The 21,907-nt window shown below is 42.0% G+C and overlaps 1 protein-coding gene across 1 annotated transcript in view; it reads right to left on the bottom strand.

Moving 5' to 3' along the window:
- Positions 1–554: 554 nt before the first annotated feature.
- The window catches only part of ptprua (protein tyrosine phosphatase receptor type Ua), a gene marked incomplete at its 5' end in the record, with an annotated part of 157,091 nt that continues 135,738 nt past the window's right edge, over positions 555–21,907 (bottom strand). The window contains 11 exons of the mRNA XM_079176640.1: positions 555–1,188; positions 2,759–2,894; positions 3,488–3,639; positions 6,339–6,464; positions 9,701–10,015; positions 12,248–12,397; positions 13,284–13,419; positions 14,941–15,095; positions 15,256–15,372; positions 16,302–16,399; positions 20,185–20,221. Coding sequence (XP_079032766.1) covers positions 1,126–1,188; positions 2,759–2,894; positions 3,488–3,639; positions 6,339–6,464; positions 9,701–10,015; positions 12,248–12,397; positions 13,284–13,419; positions 14,941–15,095; positions 15,256–15,372; positions 16,302–16,399; positions 20,185–20,221 — 1,485 coding nt within the window. The 3' untranslated portion in view covers positions 555–1,125. The remainder of the gene's footprint in view (positions 1,189–2,758; positions 2,895–3,487; positions 3,640–6,338; positions 6,465–9,700; positions 10,016–12,247; positions 12,398–13,283; positions 13,420–14,940; positions 15,096–15,255; positions 15,373–16,301; positions 16,400–20,184; positions 20,222–21,907) is intronic.

The raw sequence follows: 21,907 nt of genomic DNA on the forward strand, positions 1-21,907 counted from the left end.
GTGGACTTTTTTTGTCTCTATGGTTGTTTTGAGTGTCTTTGTGGTTATTTTGACTCTCTTTTGTCATTTTGACTCTTTGTTGTCATGAGATGTGACAAAGAAATCCCCCCAAAAAAATCACGGTTGTTAAGCAACAACATATTTTATTTACTTTCCTGTTTTATACACTATTTAGAAAATAAAACACATTGAATAAATACAAATTTAGAAAGCGACTGAATTTCGCCGTACTCCCACAGCAACAGGCGTTTTTTCTTACGGAGCTCTCTCGCTGTAGCGGAGGGATTCGCGTTGCAGAATCCATCCTAAAGCAGACTTGGGCCACACACTGCAATGAAACACTTAAGACTGGGCATGCAGATGCTGAAGAGGTCCCCGTTTACAGACACAGAGAGAATGGATTGGCACATTGATAAGACGTTGAGAACATCTAGAAACACCCGGGGGAAGGAGGAAAAAAACATCTATATACACGGAAAAATAAATAAAGAGAAATTAGGTCCAAGACAACTCTATTGTACAGATATGTCCATCGGGTGTGACCGACTTCTTTCCTTTTCACCCTCAGATTACCTTCAATCGTCAGCCTCACCCACGATAAAGTTCAAATATAGTACAGTACGACATGGGATGTTCACCAACAGCAGATTGCACCATTTACAGTGTTACAAACAAACACAAAATATCACCCAGTGGTTGGCATCAACTGTAGTTCCCGTTCAGTGTTTGTTCATTGTAAGGCAGGATACAGCTGAGCTCTTTGAACCCTGTCGTTGAGGTGTATGACAGGTAGTCCGGCTGCCTTGACAGTGGTCGTGTATAAAATGAACTCTACTCCTGTTACGTGTCCTCCGGTTTGGCAGATGTACTGTAAAGTGGCACAAACGAGTACAAGTTGGATCAGAGCGCCGAGGAAAAGCAAGGAGGGTGTCAGTAGTATGTTACATGTTATCCAGTGAGCTTTCTCAATCAGTCATTACAGCAGACAATGTTTCATCCAGGCATGGCGAAGAAGACAACCAGAGCTGTATACATGGACAAAGGAGGCAGGAGCACAGATCCAGGATACTGGATCTAGGATCCAGACCTTCTCCTCGAAGAGGGACGAGAAGTGAGGGATTGGTGCTATCTGACTTCCAAGCAGTCCAGGTACTCCTTGGCCAGGTCATAGCAGAAACGATACTGCTCCTACAACAAGCACAGACATTGACCGGGATTAGTTTTGCATATCAGCAGGAAAAATAAATACATTTTACCTTGGATGTTCCCATACTTTAGGAAATCCTTTGTTTTAATATTCAGTGCAGAAATGGTTACTTCTTGGTGTCTAACCCAGTTAAAGGATTAATCTAGTGATATTCTGTGTTCATCTTATTGTCCCATGTATAGACCACAACCCAGAATGACTTTATCCAGCCGACACAGGGTTTCTTCAGGTTTTCCCCCTTACTAACATTGACACTGTCCCATTTTCTAGCTACTCTAGCTGGCAGTAGTGACAGTGCGCATGCATTCACAAACATGTTAAAAGTAACTTAATTGCCCCCGACAGGCAAGAGAAAATAAAGACTTTTCTAAATGAAATCTAAAACTTTTTAATACCCTCCAAGGCTTTTTTGAGAGCACTGAATCACAAGTTGTGTCTAAAAATGTGTGGAAAACAGCAGCTGTGCCGCTTTCATCTTTTTATCCAAGGTGCTTCGGAGGTTGCACTCCTGTCGAGCCTGCTGTTACTAAGCAGCCTAAACCTGTGCCCTGCGATGGCGATGATGGCGACGTTGCTGTTACTTAGCAAGAAGCTTCACTTACTAAATTTAACAAAGTCAAAACAAAGATAAATGGATTTCCAACACAGTAGCTTTGCTCCTCGATTCGTCGGTGGGAAGAGTTTTCAGTTTGGCTGAACTTTCAACCGGACGTTGTGAAGTCCTTGGAGGTAAAGGGCCAAGCAAGTACCGTGGAGCTGATTGGATAATTCGTGTCACATGACCCCTCTGTTCGCTTGCTGCATTAGAAAAAGTTGTGAATTTTCCATAGACGTGCCCCAAAAAATAGGTGCTTTACAGACAGTAATGTCTGCTAAAAGCTCCGGTTTTCCCAGCCGGAAATAATCATGGCTTTTTATTATTTAAAGGTAAATATATATATATATATAGGTGACTCGTTTTTTTTTTGTGGAGCCTCCACTTGTTGCCTGGCAACCTTAGTGTGAGGACAATACTTAAGAAAGTCAGTTGTGTTTCAAATACTTTTTTTTTGTAGAGATTCAATAAACGAGATACAATATGCTAATAAGTGAGCTTTAGAGGGTCAAAGCTTTACTTTTGGTCAAAGCGGCTCAACTAACCATTACCTGGCTGTAGTTTCATATTTAGCAGACAAAATATGTCAAGTAAATGTATTTTCCAAAATGTCTAACTATTCCTTTTAAGACTTCTCAATTTGCGCCCCCTTGCTTTCCTTTAATTGACATGCATTATGCTCCATCTAAAATTATATCACCATTCAAAACCTATTAAGAACACTTTTACTGTGGAATTTCCCATGTTTATCTAAATGGCCACATCTAAAAATATAGTGAATATGAGAAGAAAGTAGCAAAACAACATTTGATATATTTATGGCAAAGAGGCTCTTTTAATTTCTCTGTCTTCCTGCAGAGCAGTTTTCCACTTGACTGAAATCCCTGGCTGAGGCAGCAACACAGTGTGATATAATATGTTGCTGTAAAGAGAGCTAGTGGTCCCTGCTTGCTCACCATTGTCTCCACCATGTTTGGCTTAGAGTTGCGCAGCGTTTTGGCAGCAAAGAACACGTCCACCATGCTGTGGTGACGAATCATTTCCAGGATCATGGTGCTGGCACAGAAGGTGCCGCTTCGACCGCCGCCATTCCTGCTCCAGAAAGAACGAACAAAGACGCAGACACAAACACACAGAACAGAAGCAGAAAGACATGAAGTGACCTAATAAAGATGTGGTAAAGCAGCTCAGACAGCCTCTCAGAGGGGGTGGCACAGAGTGAAATGTCACAGTTTGACTGAGCACAGATCAAGCATGCTGTCAGAAAAAGGCCAACTGGCAGACTTTTAAGATGAATATCTGAGTAAAGTTCTCATTAAAATACAGAAGCGGTACACTTAATCAGATTTTAAGACGTCTAACATGCAGCCTGACCTCCAGAGATCAAGGGGCCCTGACAAGGAGATGAGAGACAGATCTAGTGGAAGGCAGGCGCCCGCGCTCAAGCAGCTAATGTAAAAACACCATGGCTTAGAACGTTTGTATACTTTTCAGAGTTATCGAGTCTCATTACATTACATTACACTCATTACCTCGAGCTACAGAGGGAAACTGACCATTAAGTGTGACAGTGGCAAGTCTTTAATTACTGTAGTTAGGTGAATAATATGAATGTTATCCAGCCATTAATGGAGAGTCAGAGGGTGGGGTTGACACCTAAAGGTCCGGTTCGTAACATTACTCACAGACAGTGGACGATGGTGCGTCCCTCTCCACACTCCATCTGCCAGTTGTGAACCTGAGCCAAAAGGCTGAGGAAGGCTTTCTTGGAGTCGGGCACGTCACGGTACGGGGACCAGCGCAGGAACTGGAAGTGTCGCACCACAAGCTGGCCTTCTTGAATCTTTAGAGAGCAAGGGTTTTGGAGAGGGATGAAGAAGTGAGAAGAGATTTTTTTTTTCTCAATATAAGACATATGCATTAAACCCAACGCACACGCTCAACAACACATTACAAACTCATTCAAACATCTATCTGGTTTTCAGCCAGAGAGGATTCTGTCAACACTTCAAACCTGCTTGAGTTCCACTAAGCTCCAGTTCTTTACTTACTTCTAATTGGCTGTTAAAGTTGCAGTGTGCCGTAACCTACCGCATTAAAGTGAGACATTATTGAAATGAATGTAAACCAAGACGATGCCATCAAAAGTATCACCACTGCATTTTTAATGAAGCGTCAATGACTGTAGCTGAATGGTGAAGCCGGGGCAGAAATGCCTCCCGTCTACTCTTTCCTGAACTGTTTACAGCCATGTTTACATCAGCTAGCAGTCTTCTTTGATCCTACCTTGGGTGGCATGCTGCTAAGTTTCTAAGCACAGAATAGCGTACATGTGTGTCCTGGTGCACACACACACAAGACACAAACAAAAGAACCCTGTTAGACAGCACTACTAGTGGTCAAAAACTCCACTGGGTACCTTTAATTTGGAGGAAGACAAGCACTAACGGAACCACTGGTGTTACTGAGAAGCCATTAATCATCTCAACAATGGTGTCCTTTGTTACGCTTCATACACTCAAGTTTTCACAGTACATTATTGCTTGGCAAGCACGCTACCCATAGCACCTTTGCTTGTATCTACTGGACAATTAGTAGAGTATACCTTCTCGGGACAGAGTCTACCGGTGTCTCGCTCTGTGGTGCCTGTCTCCTCGGGATCCTGCAGAGAGCCATGTGGGAACAGTTTCTGACACGGTGTCAAGATATTGGAGGGGCTGGGTAAGGAGTGGAAAGGTGCCGGGGGGGTACTGACAGGGGAGGTTTAGGCAAACTTAAGGGTCAGGTAAGGTGGCGCAAGAGGAGGGTTTGGCAACTAAAAGGAAGCTTGTGCTCAACTAGCTGCATGAAGCATCTACAGGAGACTGCTGAGCACCTACTGAGGTCAAAGGATGGGAGCTGGAAGTGTTCCGACAGTGTAAAGTGGGAACTAGAGCTAAGCTACATTACTCAGAACAACACCCAGACATGGGTTTACACACACACACAGACTCACAACCCATGAACACATTCAGCAACACAACAAAAACATACTGAAATACTGAATGTGGTTAAAATCAAGAAACTTGCTTCAGTAATTGTAGACAGTAAAACGAATGGAGTTTTATAATAGAAGTTCTGTTTGTTTCAGTATCACATAATTGCTCATACAGGACTTAATCTGCTTATTAAACAGGTCTATATGTGGCTAATAGCATCACCATACTGTTGATACAGTTGCTTTTCTGAGAGTAGGATTATTATGCTGCAAATCATTCCGACCACTGGGACCCAGGTCACCATTCTGAATCATTATATTAGTATCAGGCTTCATTAACCCTCTTAAAAATAAATGCATTGATTCAGTGCCAGGACAATGCCTCCCACAGCAATGCAGAGCTCGAGCTGGGTCTCTGCTGAGGCAACATTTGAGCAGGTGTTTTTGCCCATTTCCATCAGTAAAGCAAAAACATGTCGTCTGATAAGAAAATGAAACTTTTAAACAGCAATTCTGCCATTAACTCTGTCAAACTGACATATATTAAAGGCAACTTAGAGTGATTCAGAGTCTACGCTTGTTTGTGCTGTGAAGACAGCAACATAAAGGAAATGACATGGCCTAATTCAGGGGAAGTAGGGTGGACAATTGTAAGAAAATAATCAGGTTTCATGAGGAAAACGTAGTAAACTTGACGTTATGTTCAGCCTTTCACCGTGCACTGCTGTCAGCAAGAGCTCGGTTGAGTTCAGTCAAGAAAATACTGCAAACTTTTCGCTGGAAGCTTCAGTATTATGCTATATTTACAGTACTGTGAAACTCTACAATTAACAATCTACTTGACACTCAAGACTGTCACGCTATTTGGTGCACACACCCGCTTTAAGGCTTTTCACGATTCAAGCTTGCCAATGCTTAATTAACTACATCAATTGTATTAGCAAAACTGTTGTATGTTCTGAATATAGTGGCTTTGTAGTCTTTTTGGCACTGGTTTGTTCACACAATTCTTGTTGCCATGTGGCACATATTGTAGTCTGAAATTCCCCATATCTCGTACTTGTAATTATAATTAAAAGGCTGACATGAAAAGTCTTTCCCACATGGCTGCCTGTGTGTTTAGTGTCAGCGTGATGTTAGCTGTGCAGATACTGTGTTTTGTCAGCTATGAAGCTGAAATTATCACAGCACATGATTGTCCTGAGTAATGAGAGAAATGATCAGTTGCAAACCTTAAACCATTTTTGGTTTCTCACCCAAGCCAAGTTAACTGGTAATGCAGCCAACTTATTCACAGCAATTAATGTCTATCTGTGTGTTCAGACAGAACGTGAAGCAACTTCAGAGGCAACATGATTGCATATACGAAGTCAATGGAAACATACAGTACATGTTCCAGGTGTGGCTCTAACCGCCTTCACGCCTCTTACACCCTTCTTTTAGATCGCAAACATTTTGTTTATTGGCATGTATTTTTACAAGCGGTGGCTCTAATCGGGTCTATAAATCATCTTTATAAGTCGGGCCATGGGAATCATCTTGTTGTGGATCCACCTTACCCGAGTGATGTTCTGAACCCGGAAGAGACGGATGATTACGTCATCGTCGGCTGTCCTGGACAGAAGCTCCACCGTCATCGGCCCAAACTGCTGCAACCCCGGCTCAGGCCAATACTGCAGACAAGGCTGAGAGGAAACGAGACGAGAGGAGAGGATGTAACAGGTCATTAGCCCACACTTGCTTGAGGCAGTACAAATCATTGTGTCAGCAGCCAGTGATGGTGAGGCCCAGTAACAAGACACCTGAGTATTGACAGCAGAGACAATTAGCCTAAATGACAATGATTATCTACAAATAGCAACCGTAAATTAAATGAGCAAAAAAAACTACCCGCTCATCGCCGGGAACAATCCCTCACATAAGCCGCGTTCACCTAGCTTGAATTATTCATGAGTGGAAATCATTACCATTAGCACATTATAAATTAATGGGGAAGGAGACCTTGGCTATGCCTGGGAGAGATAAACAGGAAGTTAGCCGAGAGGTTGGCACGCGCAAAAGCCAAGGTCTCCCATCACTGCTGCTCCCCCGCCCCCCCTCGCCACCCCAATGGTGGAGCAGAAAACACACAAGGGAGCTGTGTTGACACACTGACGAGTTCTGCAGAGACTTTGGGGTTGAGGGTACCCCTGGAGTAGGAAGTGATAATGGCTTTTCACAATGACATAAGGGTATTAACAGGTGACATTGGACAGGAGATACATATTTATACATTCAGACAGGAGACAGGCAGCTCCAACTCAGCAGGGCAAACAGAGTGTGTGTGTGTGTGTGTGTGTGTGTGTGTGTGTGTGTGTGTGTGTGTGTGCGTGCGTTGGGGAGTGAACTGTTAATCCACTGGCAGCGAGAGACAGGAAGGGCGACGAAGAAGAGAGTGACAGAGGAAGAGGGACAGGTTGCAGCTGACAGGCATGGTGGAAATGTTGAGCAGGAATCCAACATGACACGGTGACAGAGCGGCGATAGGGAGACGGCAGAACAAACCCACGCATGAGCAAACATGTGGGGAAACGATAAGAACGCGTTAATGCCATGACAGCCCGTGTAAATTAAATGGACGGCGTGAACGCCGGATTGAAGCTTTGTGGCAGAGCATCAGTTGAAAGGCCAGACATGTGATGACCCATCCTCCCTTTGCTGCGTGTCCCCTTTCACGTCTTATCTGACGGAAAAGGGCGATACGGATGGCATGTTGTCGCTACACAGGAAATGGTAATATAAGAAGTTATGGGTGACTATGAATTTAAAATCAAGTAAGCAGGACTTTACCTGTGATAAAAAGTAGTGCGGACGAAATTCAGAAAAACACATATTATACAACCAAACACTAATCGTGGAAATAATCATTATTTTTTACTTTTGTAGTTGGGTTTCCTCGATCGAGGGGGTAGAAAACATGTTGAGGATGACATGTTGCATCGCTGTCATAATGGCTTGTGTAAATATTACAAGTTATTAGATTAATTGCTGGTAACCAGTAAAATAACTTGGTTTAGTGCAACTCTCATCCTCACATTGGCATTTCAGAACTAAGACTAGCTCCTAAATGGGGAAGTTAGATGGGGACCTCACACTTATAAACGTGTCTCATTGTGTCCGTATTTTATAAATATACAATGATACCAAACTTTTATCTAAGTACTCAATCGGCTAACCAACAAGTGGAAATATATCCAATAACACCAGAGATGACAGTTTGCACTCCGCTACTCGGACAATGGAAATAATATAGTTTTAAACGCTGAGAAATCTCAGCTGTCTGTCAAAACTATTCATAAAATTTGACCCCAATATGTTTAACTGTTCAAGAAGTGCACGTTGAATAATCCCCAACTGTAATAAAAGCTGGTTTCATATCAAGTATATCTGGTTCATACTTTGATGTGTGGAATTAATTAAATGCACTGTGCTCTATGGGCATGATTGTAACAGGGACAATAATTTAAATAAGTCATAATGAGATTAAAGAAAAAGAACAAGATACAATTCATGAAATCAAGAAAAGTAATAATGAGACTATAAAGAAAAAGTGTGCAAAGTATGATGATATGTCTGTCTATCTCTAATTTAAATGAATTATTTCTTCATGCTCCTGTGTATTAATGTTTTATTTCACATTCAAATCGGCCACCTGTCAACCAATCAAAGACATAGCGAGTGGGTTCATTCATGAAACATGATGTCATCCATAGGAAATCGGTGCACGAGGCCCCCTTCTCTTCACTAAGGAGTTCTCTTTGTTCTTTACAAAACGTGTCTCTCAGCAGCTTTGTGAATATGTCTTGAGAGGAAACTCTTTAGTGCCATTTAGGAGGACTCCTGGTTGTAAGATAAGCGCTTTTGTGAATACGGCCCCGGAAGTCTTATGTTAATTCAGAACCTCATATTAGGTGAATGCGACAAAACTGTCACCGCAGGACTTAATAATGATCATTTATCAGCTACACGGGATCATAAGAACATACTGTGATTGTACTACAATTAATATGAATTGACTTTTAATTAACTAAACTCTAATTGAACTTTACTAATTGACTGATTATTCCAGTGTCCAATGATTATCTTTTTTTTTTTTCTCCACATTCATTGGCAAATGACGCTGAATAAGGTCCCCGTCAAACTGAGGTGGAGGTGCTTTGAGTGTTCGAGCAGGGATGCAGGTGTATTTTGCCTTCTACACAGCAATTACTGAGCTCTTCATTTTTTAAAATATCCAGACTTACAAGGCCGGTTTTTGATTCCTCCGTCAGGAGGAATTGCTCTTTTTGCAGGAGAGACTGCCGGCTAAGTGGACAGGACTTAGGAGACAGCCTGACAGCTTTTTGGCTTTTACATTGCTTTTTGTCTTCCTACTCCTGCTCTGGTTTTTGGAACTGACGGGAAATTGGCCCCGACACTCTACACTCCACATATCTTCTTTAGGTAATACATGGAGTACATTTTCGCAGAGGAAGAGCCACTCTGGTGGCAAAAGTTACAAGTGAGAATAAATGAAAACGGCTCGGAATCTAACATTTCTCTATGAGAATGCGTTTGAAAACAAATAATGATTCATGAGAATTGTGGATCCTTAAAAAATGGGGTAATTTAGAAGAAAATGTTAGGAAACACTCATCTTATATTACACTGTGGTGAATTCTTTTTTTATTTGAGTGTTAGAAAACAGCACTAATCACAAAACCCTAATCAGATCCAGCTGTGATGCAGATAATGTCACACATAGGGGTTTTAAAAGTTACCCATGGCTAAATTAGAAGTGGGAAGCTTTTAAGATTAAAGTTAATAATAAAATGACTTCTACTTCCAAAATATGTGTCGACAAATGAATCTCTAACTGGTTTATTAGCCTCTCTCCTCTTACCCAGGCAGAGTTGGACTGGTTGAGCTGGTTTAGCATCACCACCGAGGTGCAGCCGTAGTCGTATAGGAGCCTCCAGAAGTCAGTGGTGGTGCTGGGCAGCGGGTGTGGCGTCACGACGAAGGCGGCGGGCCGGAGGAAGCTGTCGGCGAGCGCCGCGTTGATGTAGTTGCTGCTTTCTCCCTCGCTGGTGACGAGGAAGGCCAGGGAGCGGTCCGGCGGCAGGACGTCCATGCTGCGGTTCTTCTCGCGGTTCCTCGGCATCAGAGAAATGCTGCACTCCTCCACGTCCAGGTGAGGCGTCACCGAGTTCAGAGTCTGAGGAAGGAGGAGGAGGAAGAAGGAGGTAGGAGGAGTGGCGAAGTGAAGGCAAACAGAGTGGCGCAGAGAAGATAATTAAAAAGGTTGGCGTGTGCGTGTGCGACAATGCGTTCGGATTCTAGATGCAGAGATAACGACTGAAAATACAGATTGCGATAAGAGGAGACAGACGCAGCGGAACAGAAATAGGATCAAAGAGAGATGGACAGAGGCAAAGAAAATATTCAGCCTGACTGTCAATACTTGACAGGCACAACTATCTCCAATCATCTCCGGGAAACTTTAAAACACATTCATAATCAGTCAAAATCTCCACAAGGCTTAATGGATAAAAACACATTTTGCACAATCTCATACATTATGAATAAGCATATTATGAAGCACTGGAAATTGAAATGAACTGATTATCTAACGTGCTTCATATTGTCAATGACTCCCCATTGGTTTAGACAAAATGAATAGAACATTCAAGCTCATAACTGGAATATTGCATCTAGACTACAGGTCCCAATTACGAGAGGCTGTCTTATTGTACAACTTATATGAGCAGCACTGAGAGAGGGTAATTGTGCTGCATATGGAAAGGAACAATTCTAATTATTCTGGGCAAAGGTCACCAATCAATAACATAATTATAACTGGTATTAACTGGACAAGGCAATGCCATTACATAAAAGACAATTACACTTTCTTCTTTGCGATCTGAAACTTTTCTGCTGAGCAAAAGGTTTTTTGATGTTTAATGTATACTGATTAGAAAAGCAGCCTTGGTGGCTATCACTCTCATGCTGACTATTCATTTATTTTTAACAACCTGGGCATATTTCTCACGAAAGACCTGCACTGCAAGACAAACTGTGTTTAGAAGGGCAAATGTAAAAAGCTCTCGCGAATTAAAAAAAAAAAGTCAAGGCAAGGCTTGTGCAGATAATGTAGCAGAATCAGAGTGATGTCTGGGAAATTTGGCAATATACTGCCGCCTGTTCACATCAGAGCAGTCACACGTATATTCTGACATGTATGTAGCTTTGCGCATCGAGATGGCAACATCAAAGTTGAACTTTTAGCTCAGTGTACCTACTCAGTGTTTTTTTTTGCACACTGTGTGAAAGTTGAATTCAGCAGTGAGGATGTCACTACAAGCACAACTCTGGATGTTTTTGTGGTTTGAACAATTCAGTTCATCTGTTAGTCCATGACTACGACTTTACATAGCCAAATCCGATTAGTCAAGTCTTGTCTAACGTCTGTTGGCTGTCAAATCCTGTTTTTTTTTTGCTTAGTGATCCGCCTCTGTTTAAGCTTTTTATATCTCAAGACAGTAAACAGTAAAAAACACAAAACATTGGTTGAGATTCATGTGACGCTTATCGCTTAGCTGTTGCTTCAGAATAATGGGCTGCACTTTTTGTCGTGTGTGTGTGTGTGTGTGTGTGTGCTGAAACTGTGCGTCAGACACGGTTTCTTAGTCCACCTGCTTGTCGTGGTTGTAAATATAACTTTCCGCCCTAATTCCACTTTCCCCATTGTAGCAAATTCCCCAGATTTAAGGGAAATGACAGAGAAGATCAGGAACAGTCAACGAGAGAGAGACAACTGTTTCTATCAGCTAACTTTAGAGAATCGTTCATAAACTCAAAATCGCGCTCTGATTGTTCTACGTTCTTCTGCGACTGCTCTGATTAATAAATGTATTCTTTGATTTTGAAAATATCACCAAGATGCTGCTATGATGCTCCCGTAGATTAGGATAGTGCTACTTAGTCTACAAGGTGATGTATTCAGGCACACTCAGGAGATTGATTGAAAGCACAAGATTCTTTCACCTTTTTTTTCACCAGAAGTTGGACAGTATTCTTTTTAAATTAACAGTATTATCAATAGTTAGATTTTTTTGGCTGTGTATCATAATTCATGGGGAGAAACCAAACAATTCTATGTATAATCGGACATTAAGCTCCTCCATATAGCCAGAATGGAATGATCTTTTGTTTCATAACATTTGTCCCAACTGCAACGATTCGACTGTGAGATTTCCAGTTGAATCAAGCGTAGTAGATCGGATCGCCGAGTCGAGTATTCAGGGTCAATTTCAAAATTGACTTTATTCCACTGTTGAGGAACAGAAACTTGGGGATTCAAGGTCTTAGGTTGCGTGTGTTCAATCAAAAAATAGCATACAGACACGAATGCAAACTTAAATACAAGTTGTGCGTTTATGTGTATTACCTGGAACTCCTCTCTGAGCTGCGAGGTGTTGCTCTGAGAGTCAACCTTCAACATCTCCTTATAGGTTAGGGCAAACTCATTAACCGGGATGGCAGTCTCTCCACACAGACAGGCCTCCAGAATGGCATCATGGATGAACACATACTGCTCCTGAGAGACGGACGGCGGGGGAAGAATTCACAAATTTACAAAAACCCCCACTGCACTTATGAGCATCCTGTTAATTGCCCACTTGTGAGGAACAATGCAGAATTTAATTACTGCTGTGAATGTTGACTAATAGTCGCCATGCCCACTCTTTGGCTTTGTTCCAATGCAGAAATGTGTCTATAAATGGGGTAAAAAGTGCAAAAAAACACACATCAGAGGAGCAGCACCACTGCCCACACACAATAGTCATGAGCTGGGCAATTAACGAGGAAACTAGGACATTTGTTTTGACATCCAACCAAGCAAAAGATCAAAGAGCCGAGGAGACATTAAAAATTACAGGCATAAAACTGTCCCTATATCCCAACTTATTTATCATTTTGAATGTGTTCCGTAATTACGGAAATATTTATTCAGCTGGTAGACGAGCTCTAGCTGAAAAATTAAAAGATTAAATTAAAAGGGGGATAAATACCTATGTTTTGGTATTTACTGTATTGTCTCCACTTCCAGGCTTGTCAATAAGAGAACATTTAAAAACGTTTTCCAACTTTAAAATGTTTTACTCTATTAATTACTGCATTTTGTTCTGGTTTGTGTATCATCAGAAGTAAAAAATCATGATGAATATTTTCACTTTCATTTTTTTTTTATTTTTACATTGTGTTGGGAAATACTTCCTCTACCACTGCCAATGGTTGTAGGAATGCTGTTTCAGAGGCTTTTCCAGCCAGAAAAGATTCCACTGCAAACATTTATAATGAATAATAAGCAATGGCGATGGAAAAACAGGGCTACCAGCAGATCTGTAGTGTGAAGATTAAACCTGTGAGCGTCTGGTTAACAGTGTCAGCCACTCTTATCACCTTCCTGCCCTCCCACTCACTTCGGTCTGGATCATGTTGATGCGTCGGGAGCAGAGAGTCTTGACGCAGTTGTAGATGTCCACCACTCCTTCACACTCAGCCATATCCAGCATGACATCCAGCACAATGTAGCAGCCGGTCCTGCCTGCCCCCATACTGGTGCAGAGGAGAGAGGAGAAGGATCGACAAGCCTGAGTTCACCACAAAGTCTCAGCGGGGAGCCTTTTAATAATGATTGAGATACTCAAACTCAAATATAATGTGGGTCTTTGTTATGGAAAAAAAGAAAGCAAGTACAGTGAACATTATGGTCTAAGTTAGAAAGTCTAAAACCTTTTAATTGAAGAGTGCGAAGGTCATTTTCATTCATAATCTGTTTGGTTCAACACAAAAGAAGTCTTTTTGGTTCATTTAGGCTGGAGTGACAGCTGTCAACCCAACTCAGACTAAAGAAAAACTCACGAGACAACCTTAATACCTTAACAGGTGTGTCTCTGCACTGTTTTTAAACCTGTAGTTCATTTACTCTGGTCTAAATCAGCTGATAAGTTGGTAAACCTAATGCGTTGTCTTCGGTTTATTTTCACATAGAAACATTTTTAAGCAATCTAAAGTGCATCACAGCATTGCAAAAGCCATTTGTGTTTACTCCTGCTTTTTTTCCCCCTTGTTTGCTTTTTCAATGATTGAATTATGAAGCTGTCACACATGAAGTTTTGGTTTATTTGGTCGTGACCGAAGAAAAAAAAATAAAAAGTCAAATTCTTTCCTTTTTAGTTCTGGTGCGGTTAATGTTCACACTTACAAACAAAACCGAGAGCTGTAAGACATCATACAGACCGACAGGTAACGTTTGACTGTCATCCTGCATCATCAGCACTACGATGCCCCACGCAGGGACATCAAATCCTGTTGACTGAGGATGTCGTTGTATAATGCACTTCATACAATCATGCCAAAACTCAAAGGTTAAGGAGGTCATATCACAATTCGCAATATGAGTTTTCAACGACCCCCTCTGGATGTCAACCGGGGACATTGAGGTTGAGTTTACCACAGACACCCTCACTTTTTTTTATTCCTTATTTTACTTTTGGGGCTTTCTGGTGGAGTGGAGGCTTGTACCGATGACAGGCAGTGTGTGTGTGCTTTGTCTACAATAGAAGAAACAGAGGCAGGATTCTGACAAGGCATATCAGAAAACTCTGTTTCCAATACATTTCATTGCATCTCCTAGAGGACACATTTTTACACCTCAACCAATGCAATTTCTTTTAATGCAAAAACTTAAAAAATGCACATATTAACAAGTGGATGGCAATATCCTACAGAGAACTAAAAACCCTTCACTGAAAAGGCTGACATTATGCTTGATTGTCAACAATCCAACTGCCTACGTCTATGTCTGGTTATGTTTGAAAATTTGAAATTTTTTTCATTTTTGGTATCTGTTTCTATCACTTTTGTGCTCTCTACTTACACATACACACCACCAAGAGGGTGGAAGTTATTTTTGGAAAATGTAGATGAGAACAAACTGAAGTAGGAATAAGCAGAGCGGATTAAGAGTGCAATCAAATAAATATATAATTTAAGAGTAGAAGAATACCTGCGGCTGGGATCATTTGAAGCCCATATACCTGCTAGAGTGTTTAGGTCATTATCATGATGAGTTACCTGCAGTGGACCACCACAGGCCCTCCGTCAGGAGGTGTTGAGGCCTTGACCCGGCGCAGGAAAGCCAGCAGTCCGGTAGCGTGGTACGGCACCCCGTGCTCAGGCCAGGAGGTGAAGTGGAACTGGCACACCTCATGTTTAGCCGGGTAACCTCTCTAGAAGAGACATCAGGCAAATCCAATGAGATGCTTTTAGCATCAGGGAAATAATTAGAGTGTTCACAAATAGAAGCCAATTAAACAAACCTGAAGCCGAATGAGAAATGTGTTAGTATTGGACTCAGAGGCTAACACAGAGAGTGAGAGGATGACTCACCCTTTCCATGGCGAAGGTGCGCACAGTGTACTCTGCCAGTGTTTCTGTCTTCAGTAGCGTTATTTTAATGTCACCGTAGAGCTCAGTGTCATCAGGCCAATACTTACAGCACTTCATCTGGATAAACAACAAAAAGCTTCAGTTCAGAGAGGTTCGTGCACATATACAGCTGCTTGTTCTCGAAAACAAACAACAAGCAGAAACACTGCGATGCTCTAATCCGGTTGTGACCTTTTCTAAATATTTAGTTTTTGTTTTATCTGATTTCTAGAGGCCTTTCCCACTCTTGGAGATAGAACTTATACTGTCAGTGATGGTGTTACTTTCTTCTCCCTGTGCCCAACCAGACGGCATTGAAAACCTGCATTTTTACGTTTTTAAGTGAATGGCTGCTTCATATTTACGTCGATGCAGTGTGTTCTGTGGCATCGACATTTTGTCCGACTGCTGGTTGCGTGGTGTCAACATGTTCTGTACTACTTCAGGCTGTGGACTCATTTTTCTGATTATTTTTCTCACCAACGAAAGCCTGGAGAAGATGTTTCTAAGCAACCAAATCACACATCACTAAAATCGGTGTTAGCTAAGACACCCCGAACGCTCAGGGTAATGGTTATAGTACATCACTTTGCCAAGAACTTAGCAAGGACTGTACAGACAAACGAATGCTTTTCAAATAGCTGGTGCAAACCCTCTCCAGAGCCATAGAACAATCAATGGTATGTTCAGTGAAAAGCTAAAAATCTACACTTTGTCATATTTATTTGGAATGCTATAACAGTAGGCTACTGTATTCACCACAGACATGCATATTTAATAGAACAGAGGCCACAATGTTCCTTCATATACATCAAAGCTTTGACCTTGCAGCACAGCCACCAAAGCAAAAGGTGATCACTCATAACCAGACAGCAGCAGCCATTTCCTCTCACAACACAGAGCACAGCAGCTCTTCTGATATATAGTGAGCTCCGGGAATATATTCCCTCCATCCATCTTCACAGGTGGCTGGAGAGGTCACAGGACAAAAGGGAAGGGAAACTCACCCTGCCCACTTCCACCAGCTTGGTGATCATGACAATACTGAAGCAGTTCTCCTGCCAAACCATCCGCCAGAAGTCATAGATCATCTCCTGCTTGGGGCCTGTAGAGGAGGAGATATACAGTCAAGGTATAGGAGTGGGAGGGGGAACAGCAGTGAGAAGACAAGGAGGAGGAAGAGAAAGAGAGGAGGATAAAGAGGGCGGAAGGATGAGCCATAAGTCAGAAAAAATAGCAGCAATAACCATCAATGTAGAGGCGCTGTGTATTCCATGCCAGGAAATAGAGTAACAATGTGTCATTCCTGAACTATTGCCCGCTCTGTGTTCTCCTAATACTACAGAGAAATGTCATTTCCATACACCCACAAATCCTCAGCTATTGTGCAAACAAGCGTCTGCATTGCCTTTCCTGGGCACCAGTGGCAGACATAATTCACAGCCCCCTGGAGAAGATGACACTTTCATTGATTTAATTACACTCTGGCGTTGATAATATCACAAGGTCCTCCCTCATATCGCCTCCTCTGCCAAACACACTACACCGTTTTTAGTGAGCAAGATGTCTATTCATTTCACCCACGCACTTTGTTTAATAGGAATATTATCTTGTCTCTTGTAACTGACCTGGTTGACTGCACCTTATAATCCTTTATATATGCTGGTAGAATATCATATCTCAGCTGTGTGTGTGTGTGTGTGTATATATATATAGCACAATCTCAAAAAAAGAGATGTGCTATTTGTACTGATAGCTATGTTTATGACCCACATTGAAACTATGACATCACGTCCTTTTTCAGGCTGAGCGGGGGGGGATTGAATTTGTCTCCCAATCATTTAAACAGAAGCAAATTCAAAGATGTTTCATGTTTAGCGAAGATCTCCTAATCTGGAAAAAGCAAGGCCCTTTCCAAAAATATGGAGCAGGTGATCAGTTGAACCATCTCTCAATCATTTTTCTTACCGAAGCGAGTCGAAAAAAGAGGGAAAAAGTATATTTTCCATTGAGAAAAGACTTCAGTGTTGTTCTTTGCTCTTCTTCAATGAATACATACTCTCCAGTTCTGATACAACTGAACCTGTAAAATTTCACCGAGCATCTTTCATAGGATTTTCTGACAATACATAAGTAAAACCAGCCTTATCCTCTAAAGCCAACTCTGCAGTAAACAGGTTGCCAGTAGATATGTTTGAGAATCTGAGTGATCTGATGTGAATGTTCGGGTGCCAGTTAAGTTATAATTGGAAAGATCGGAAGCCGTTGAATGGCTTTGCAGGAAGTCTAGCAAAAGGAGCATTGCTACAATCCAGCCTGTCGATGACAAAGGCATGGACGAATGTGTCACAATCTGACTGGAATGAAAAGAATTATCCGTGATTTAAATCAAAAAAGAAAAGGAAAGTGACACTAAGTCCTATAAAAGATGTTTGTCTCCACAGATAAACAAACAGTAGGGTTAGTACAGTAGCACAGCAGTGAAAACAGTAGTGCTTGTTTTCACTGCTTTTTCTTCCACCTGGCTAAGATCAATCAAAAGGTATGCACTTGACTACATGCTCCAGGGCAAAGACCTGCGAAGGCCAAGAAATACAATAAAGAAGGAGGAGAAAACACCTCACTTGCCTGTGAAAAAAACAAACAGGGCATGTGCAGAGCCAGATACTGGTCTTTACTGTAGTTGACCCTAATTGAGTTGACGCCACCCTGTGTACGTTTTAATGGGAACACGTGGGCAGCTACTTTAACCGCTGTTTTCCCTCCTTTTCATGGTGCTATTCACAGCGCCCTCCCTTGTCAGCAATCACTGTGTTGGTTTTCTATGTGGATTAGTGATATCACATGTACATTTTTCAGCAGCGGCGGCAAGAGAAGCCCGCTAATGCATCGCCAGAGGGCAGGGTAGTCAGCTGAGAGGCAGATGATGTGTGATCCCAGCGGCTGGGTGAATCTGTATGCGTAGCACAACATGCTGCCGCTTTGAGCTTGGCATTTCTCCTCCTCGTCCGCCTCCCCCTCACCCACATCCTGCCTTTTCCTCATCTCTGGACATAATAGAGACTTGGCCCAGAGCACCTGCTGCCTGCTGCACAAGCGCAGCTGCCTTAAGACTCATCTGAAATACAACAAATCAACCTCAACCTGCGGTGACAGTAGTGTGAGGGGCAAGTGGCAGCTTTAATGATGCAGTGTATGTACTGTATGATGCCGCTGTGTGTGTGTATGTCAGTGTACGAGTAGGCACGCCTCACATGTCTAAGAGTGAAGGCAATGAATTGCAATTGTTATGGCGTCTATAACACACTGTGCTTTGTAGGGCTGTCCTCGACCAAAGAAACTAAGTTGACTAATGCTGTGTTCACATTGAATCAGGTAGACGGCAAACTCGATACCATGTTAGTGGACAAAAGCAGGACGATACAATTAGGTAAAGACAGCAGAGAATATGTGCACCGGTAACGGTACACTGTCTGTTATTGACTGAGTTTGCTAGCTACAGTAGCCAACTACCAGCACTGTGTGGGATTAAAAATGCCTCTGGAGAAAACACTAACTAACCTGCAGAAATACTGTCTCCATCACGTACATCTCACACGTGTTTGACGGCACAGATACGTTTAGCTTCTAACGTGTGTAGTTTTACGCTTTTACTGTTTTTTACGTGCATGACCACAGTGGTCGTGTGTTGGGAACCTAAAGACTACCACAACAAGGGTGACCTATACTTCATACTGTACATCCCGACACAGACGATCTGCCCATGCAACACCACCTGTGCAGACAATATACAGTACAATATGTTTAGAGCAATATTTGATACTAGACTTTGTAAGAAAAAAGAAAGAATATGAACTGTACTGTATAATATGCTGTATCTGTGACAGCTTGCAGTAAGTGTGGCACTTAACTCTGTAGAGTAGCATAGTTTACGGCAGTGTCCATTTCTGTCATGAACTTTGACAGGACAGGAGAACAGGAAATCTGTTGGTTATATTTTGTAATTTTTTCATAGAATCAAATGAAACATACTGAAAATGCAAACAGTTTGAGGCATTTTAGGCAGTATTTTTGGAAACAGTAACTAGTAAATGTGCAAAAAAAATGTTTTGTGGTTGTTTGTTTAACCAAAATAATGAGCAGTATTTTATTTAATAAATCAAACAAACTTTAACATTTTGTTCGTTTTACTTTGAGTAAAAGTCACATTTCTTTCAGTACTCCTACTTGAATTGAACATTGTGGTACTCTTTCCACCTCTGCAAGAGTGCATCTCATGTATGCAGAAAGACTTTGTGAGCAAAATGTGAAAGAGAGAGAGAGAGAGAGAGAGAGAGAGAGAGATTTTCTGAGGTTACGTTTGTGAAGCGGTAGAACTGAGACCAAAGTGAAAGATGGAAAGAAATCAGAGGGGGATTACGAAGTGAAAAACATATCCACTGAATAAATAGGATCAGAGCTGGGTAAGAATAAAGAGAATGTCTTGCTCCTTTTTCTCTCTCTCTCTCTCTCTCTGTCGCTTGGAGAATATAGCTTATATAGTGTATCAAAATGACATCGGAGTGATAGCGCACCGCACATGCAGATGGTTGGGAGGAGAGACGCAGCAGCAGAACTTCACAGAGAGCGACAGTCAGCAGTGTTACAGTGCAGATTGACTGACAGTTACAGTTGATTGTTAAGGGAGTGTTTCTCACAGGAGGAAGAAAGTGTTGCTTTATGGTGGAAATCCAGATGTGAGCATGAGGCAACACAGGCTCCTTGCTGTTTACACATTCATAATTCAGTTAAGTCATTTTAATATTGTCAGCTGTGTGGCTGTGTAAAGAACGCCGCGAACAAACACAAACATCGGCACTCAAACACCGCTGCTGGGTATTTTACACTCACCTTGTGTGGCGATGAAGTGATTTGATCGCTGGTAACCCTGTGTGACAGAGAGAGTGAGAGAAATGGCGGAGAAGAGAAAGAAAAAAAGAAACGGGAGAGAGTTAATAATTGCAAGAGCATATGATGAAGTGAGACTCAGGGACCTCTAACTTTCATTTCACCCATCCCATCCATTCTCTTTCTCCATTTTCAGCTACATGCCATCTCTTATTCAACTCAGCGCTGGGTTTGATGTCAGTGCTCCACTAGAATTTCTGCTCTGCTTCCGACTGAAGATATTTCAGCGGCCGTGCCATCATCCGGCTGATGCTTAAAATACATTAGCACATTTGACCGGACAATATTCTTTGCAGTGTTTAGGCTCCGAGTTTGGGTGGAGGATAACACTTGAATTATAATGCAGAGAGAGAGAGATGGGCATTGATTCAAGTTGTGTCTGTCTGTCCGCGAGCCAGGTCATTACATGCAGAGTGAGGGAGCTATGTTTCAAAGGCGGTCTGGTGTGCGGTGCTTTGCATGCAGCCAGGACTGCTGATCAAAGGTAGATTGACAAGTGAGGGATCTGCGGCTCCGGGAGTTATTCTACCTTAGTGACACTGACTGATCTGGCTGTCTCCTCTCTGCTCAGCTTGGCAATCGTGCAGTTATGATACAGTGTGCACGGTCTGGAAGGCTATCAGCGGCGCCCCGGCCAGGCAAACCCTGTGAGCTGAATGCAAAGCAGCCGAGCATGATAGATCCCAAGAATTAAGATTAGTGTGTCCTCTCATCAATCACGGGTAAAGTGATTCCAACTGTTGTATCGGGAAAACATTTGTACAAATACTGTACAGACGCTCCTAAACACACAGACCCCACCACACACACACACACACTGATATACACATTATTCAGCCAGGCAGGCACACAAATTACATTCCATAACTGTCATGCCACAGAGGGAAGTTGAGATGGATGGCCATCGCTATGAAAGAGTGCAGCGACCCTCATTCTCATGAGCTTCCCGTTTCCCTGAGCCAACCAGTTTTCTGTCTGTCACCTTGGTAACCGCATTTTTCAAGCAAAGTGAATTCACAATGGATTGAAAAGGAAAAAAAAACTAAAAAAAACTAAAAAACATGCAGAGTCATTTGAGAAGTGGAGAGCTTATCAATACGATCATAACAACCGGATGAACAACTTGTTTTGCTCTGATACATTTGGCTCACCTGTGAAAGCTGACTGTGGTGTGTGCAAGTCAATTAAAATAAGTGTTCATATTGTTTGTGCGTCTCAGAATCACTTGTAGATTCTTGCTGAAACGTTAAATGTTTATAGAAATCCTCCCTGAGGGAATTGGAGGACAATAAAGGGAGTTTTAAGGGTTCTTCCGTTGAGAATAAATGACCAGGATCAAGGTTTTGTGACACTTAGGTTCTTTATTTTTTTTATTTTTTATAGTCAAACTGTAGGATCAACATATTCAGCTGCGTGGAAAGTGAAATAAGAGAAAGGGTGGGTGGATGAAAAGCTTCTGAAGTACAAGTTGAGGCTATATGGACAACAGTATTATTGCCAAATCAGTTTCAAAATACACAAATGATGGTCAATGTGTTTTTTTAAGACTACCCACCATTGTATTTCCTTGTTGCCAAAAATTGCAAGAATTCTTTTCCTGTGGAGTCATTTGTGTGAGAGCAATTACCATCCCAATGAAAAACATGTTGATCCACTCGATATCTTG

This window comes from Pholis gunnellus (assembly GCF_910591455.1).
Source record: "Pholis gunnellus genome assembly, chromosome: 16".
Taxonomy (NCBI): domain Eukaryota; kingdom Metazoa; phylum Chordata; class Actinopteri; order Perciformes; family Pholidae; genus Pholis; species Pholis gunnellus.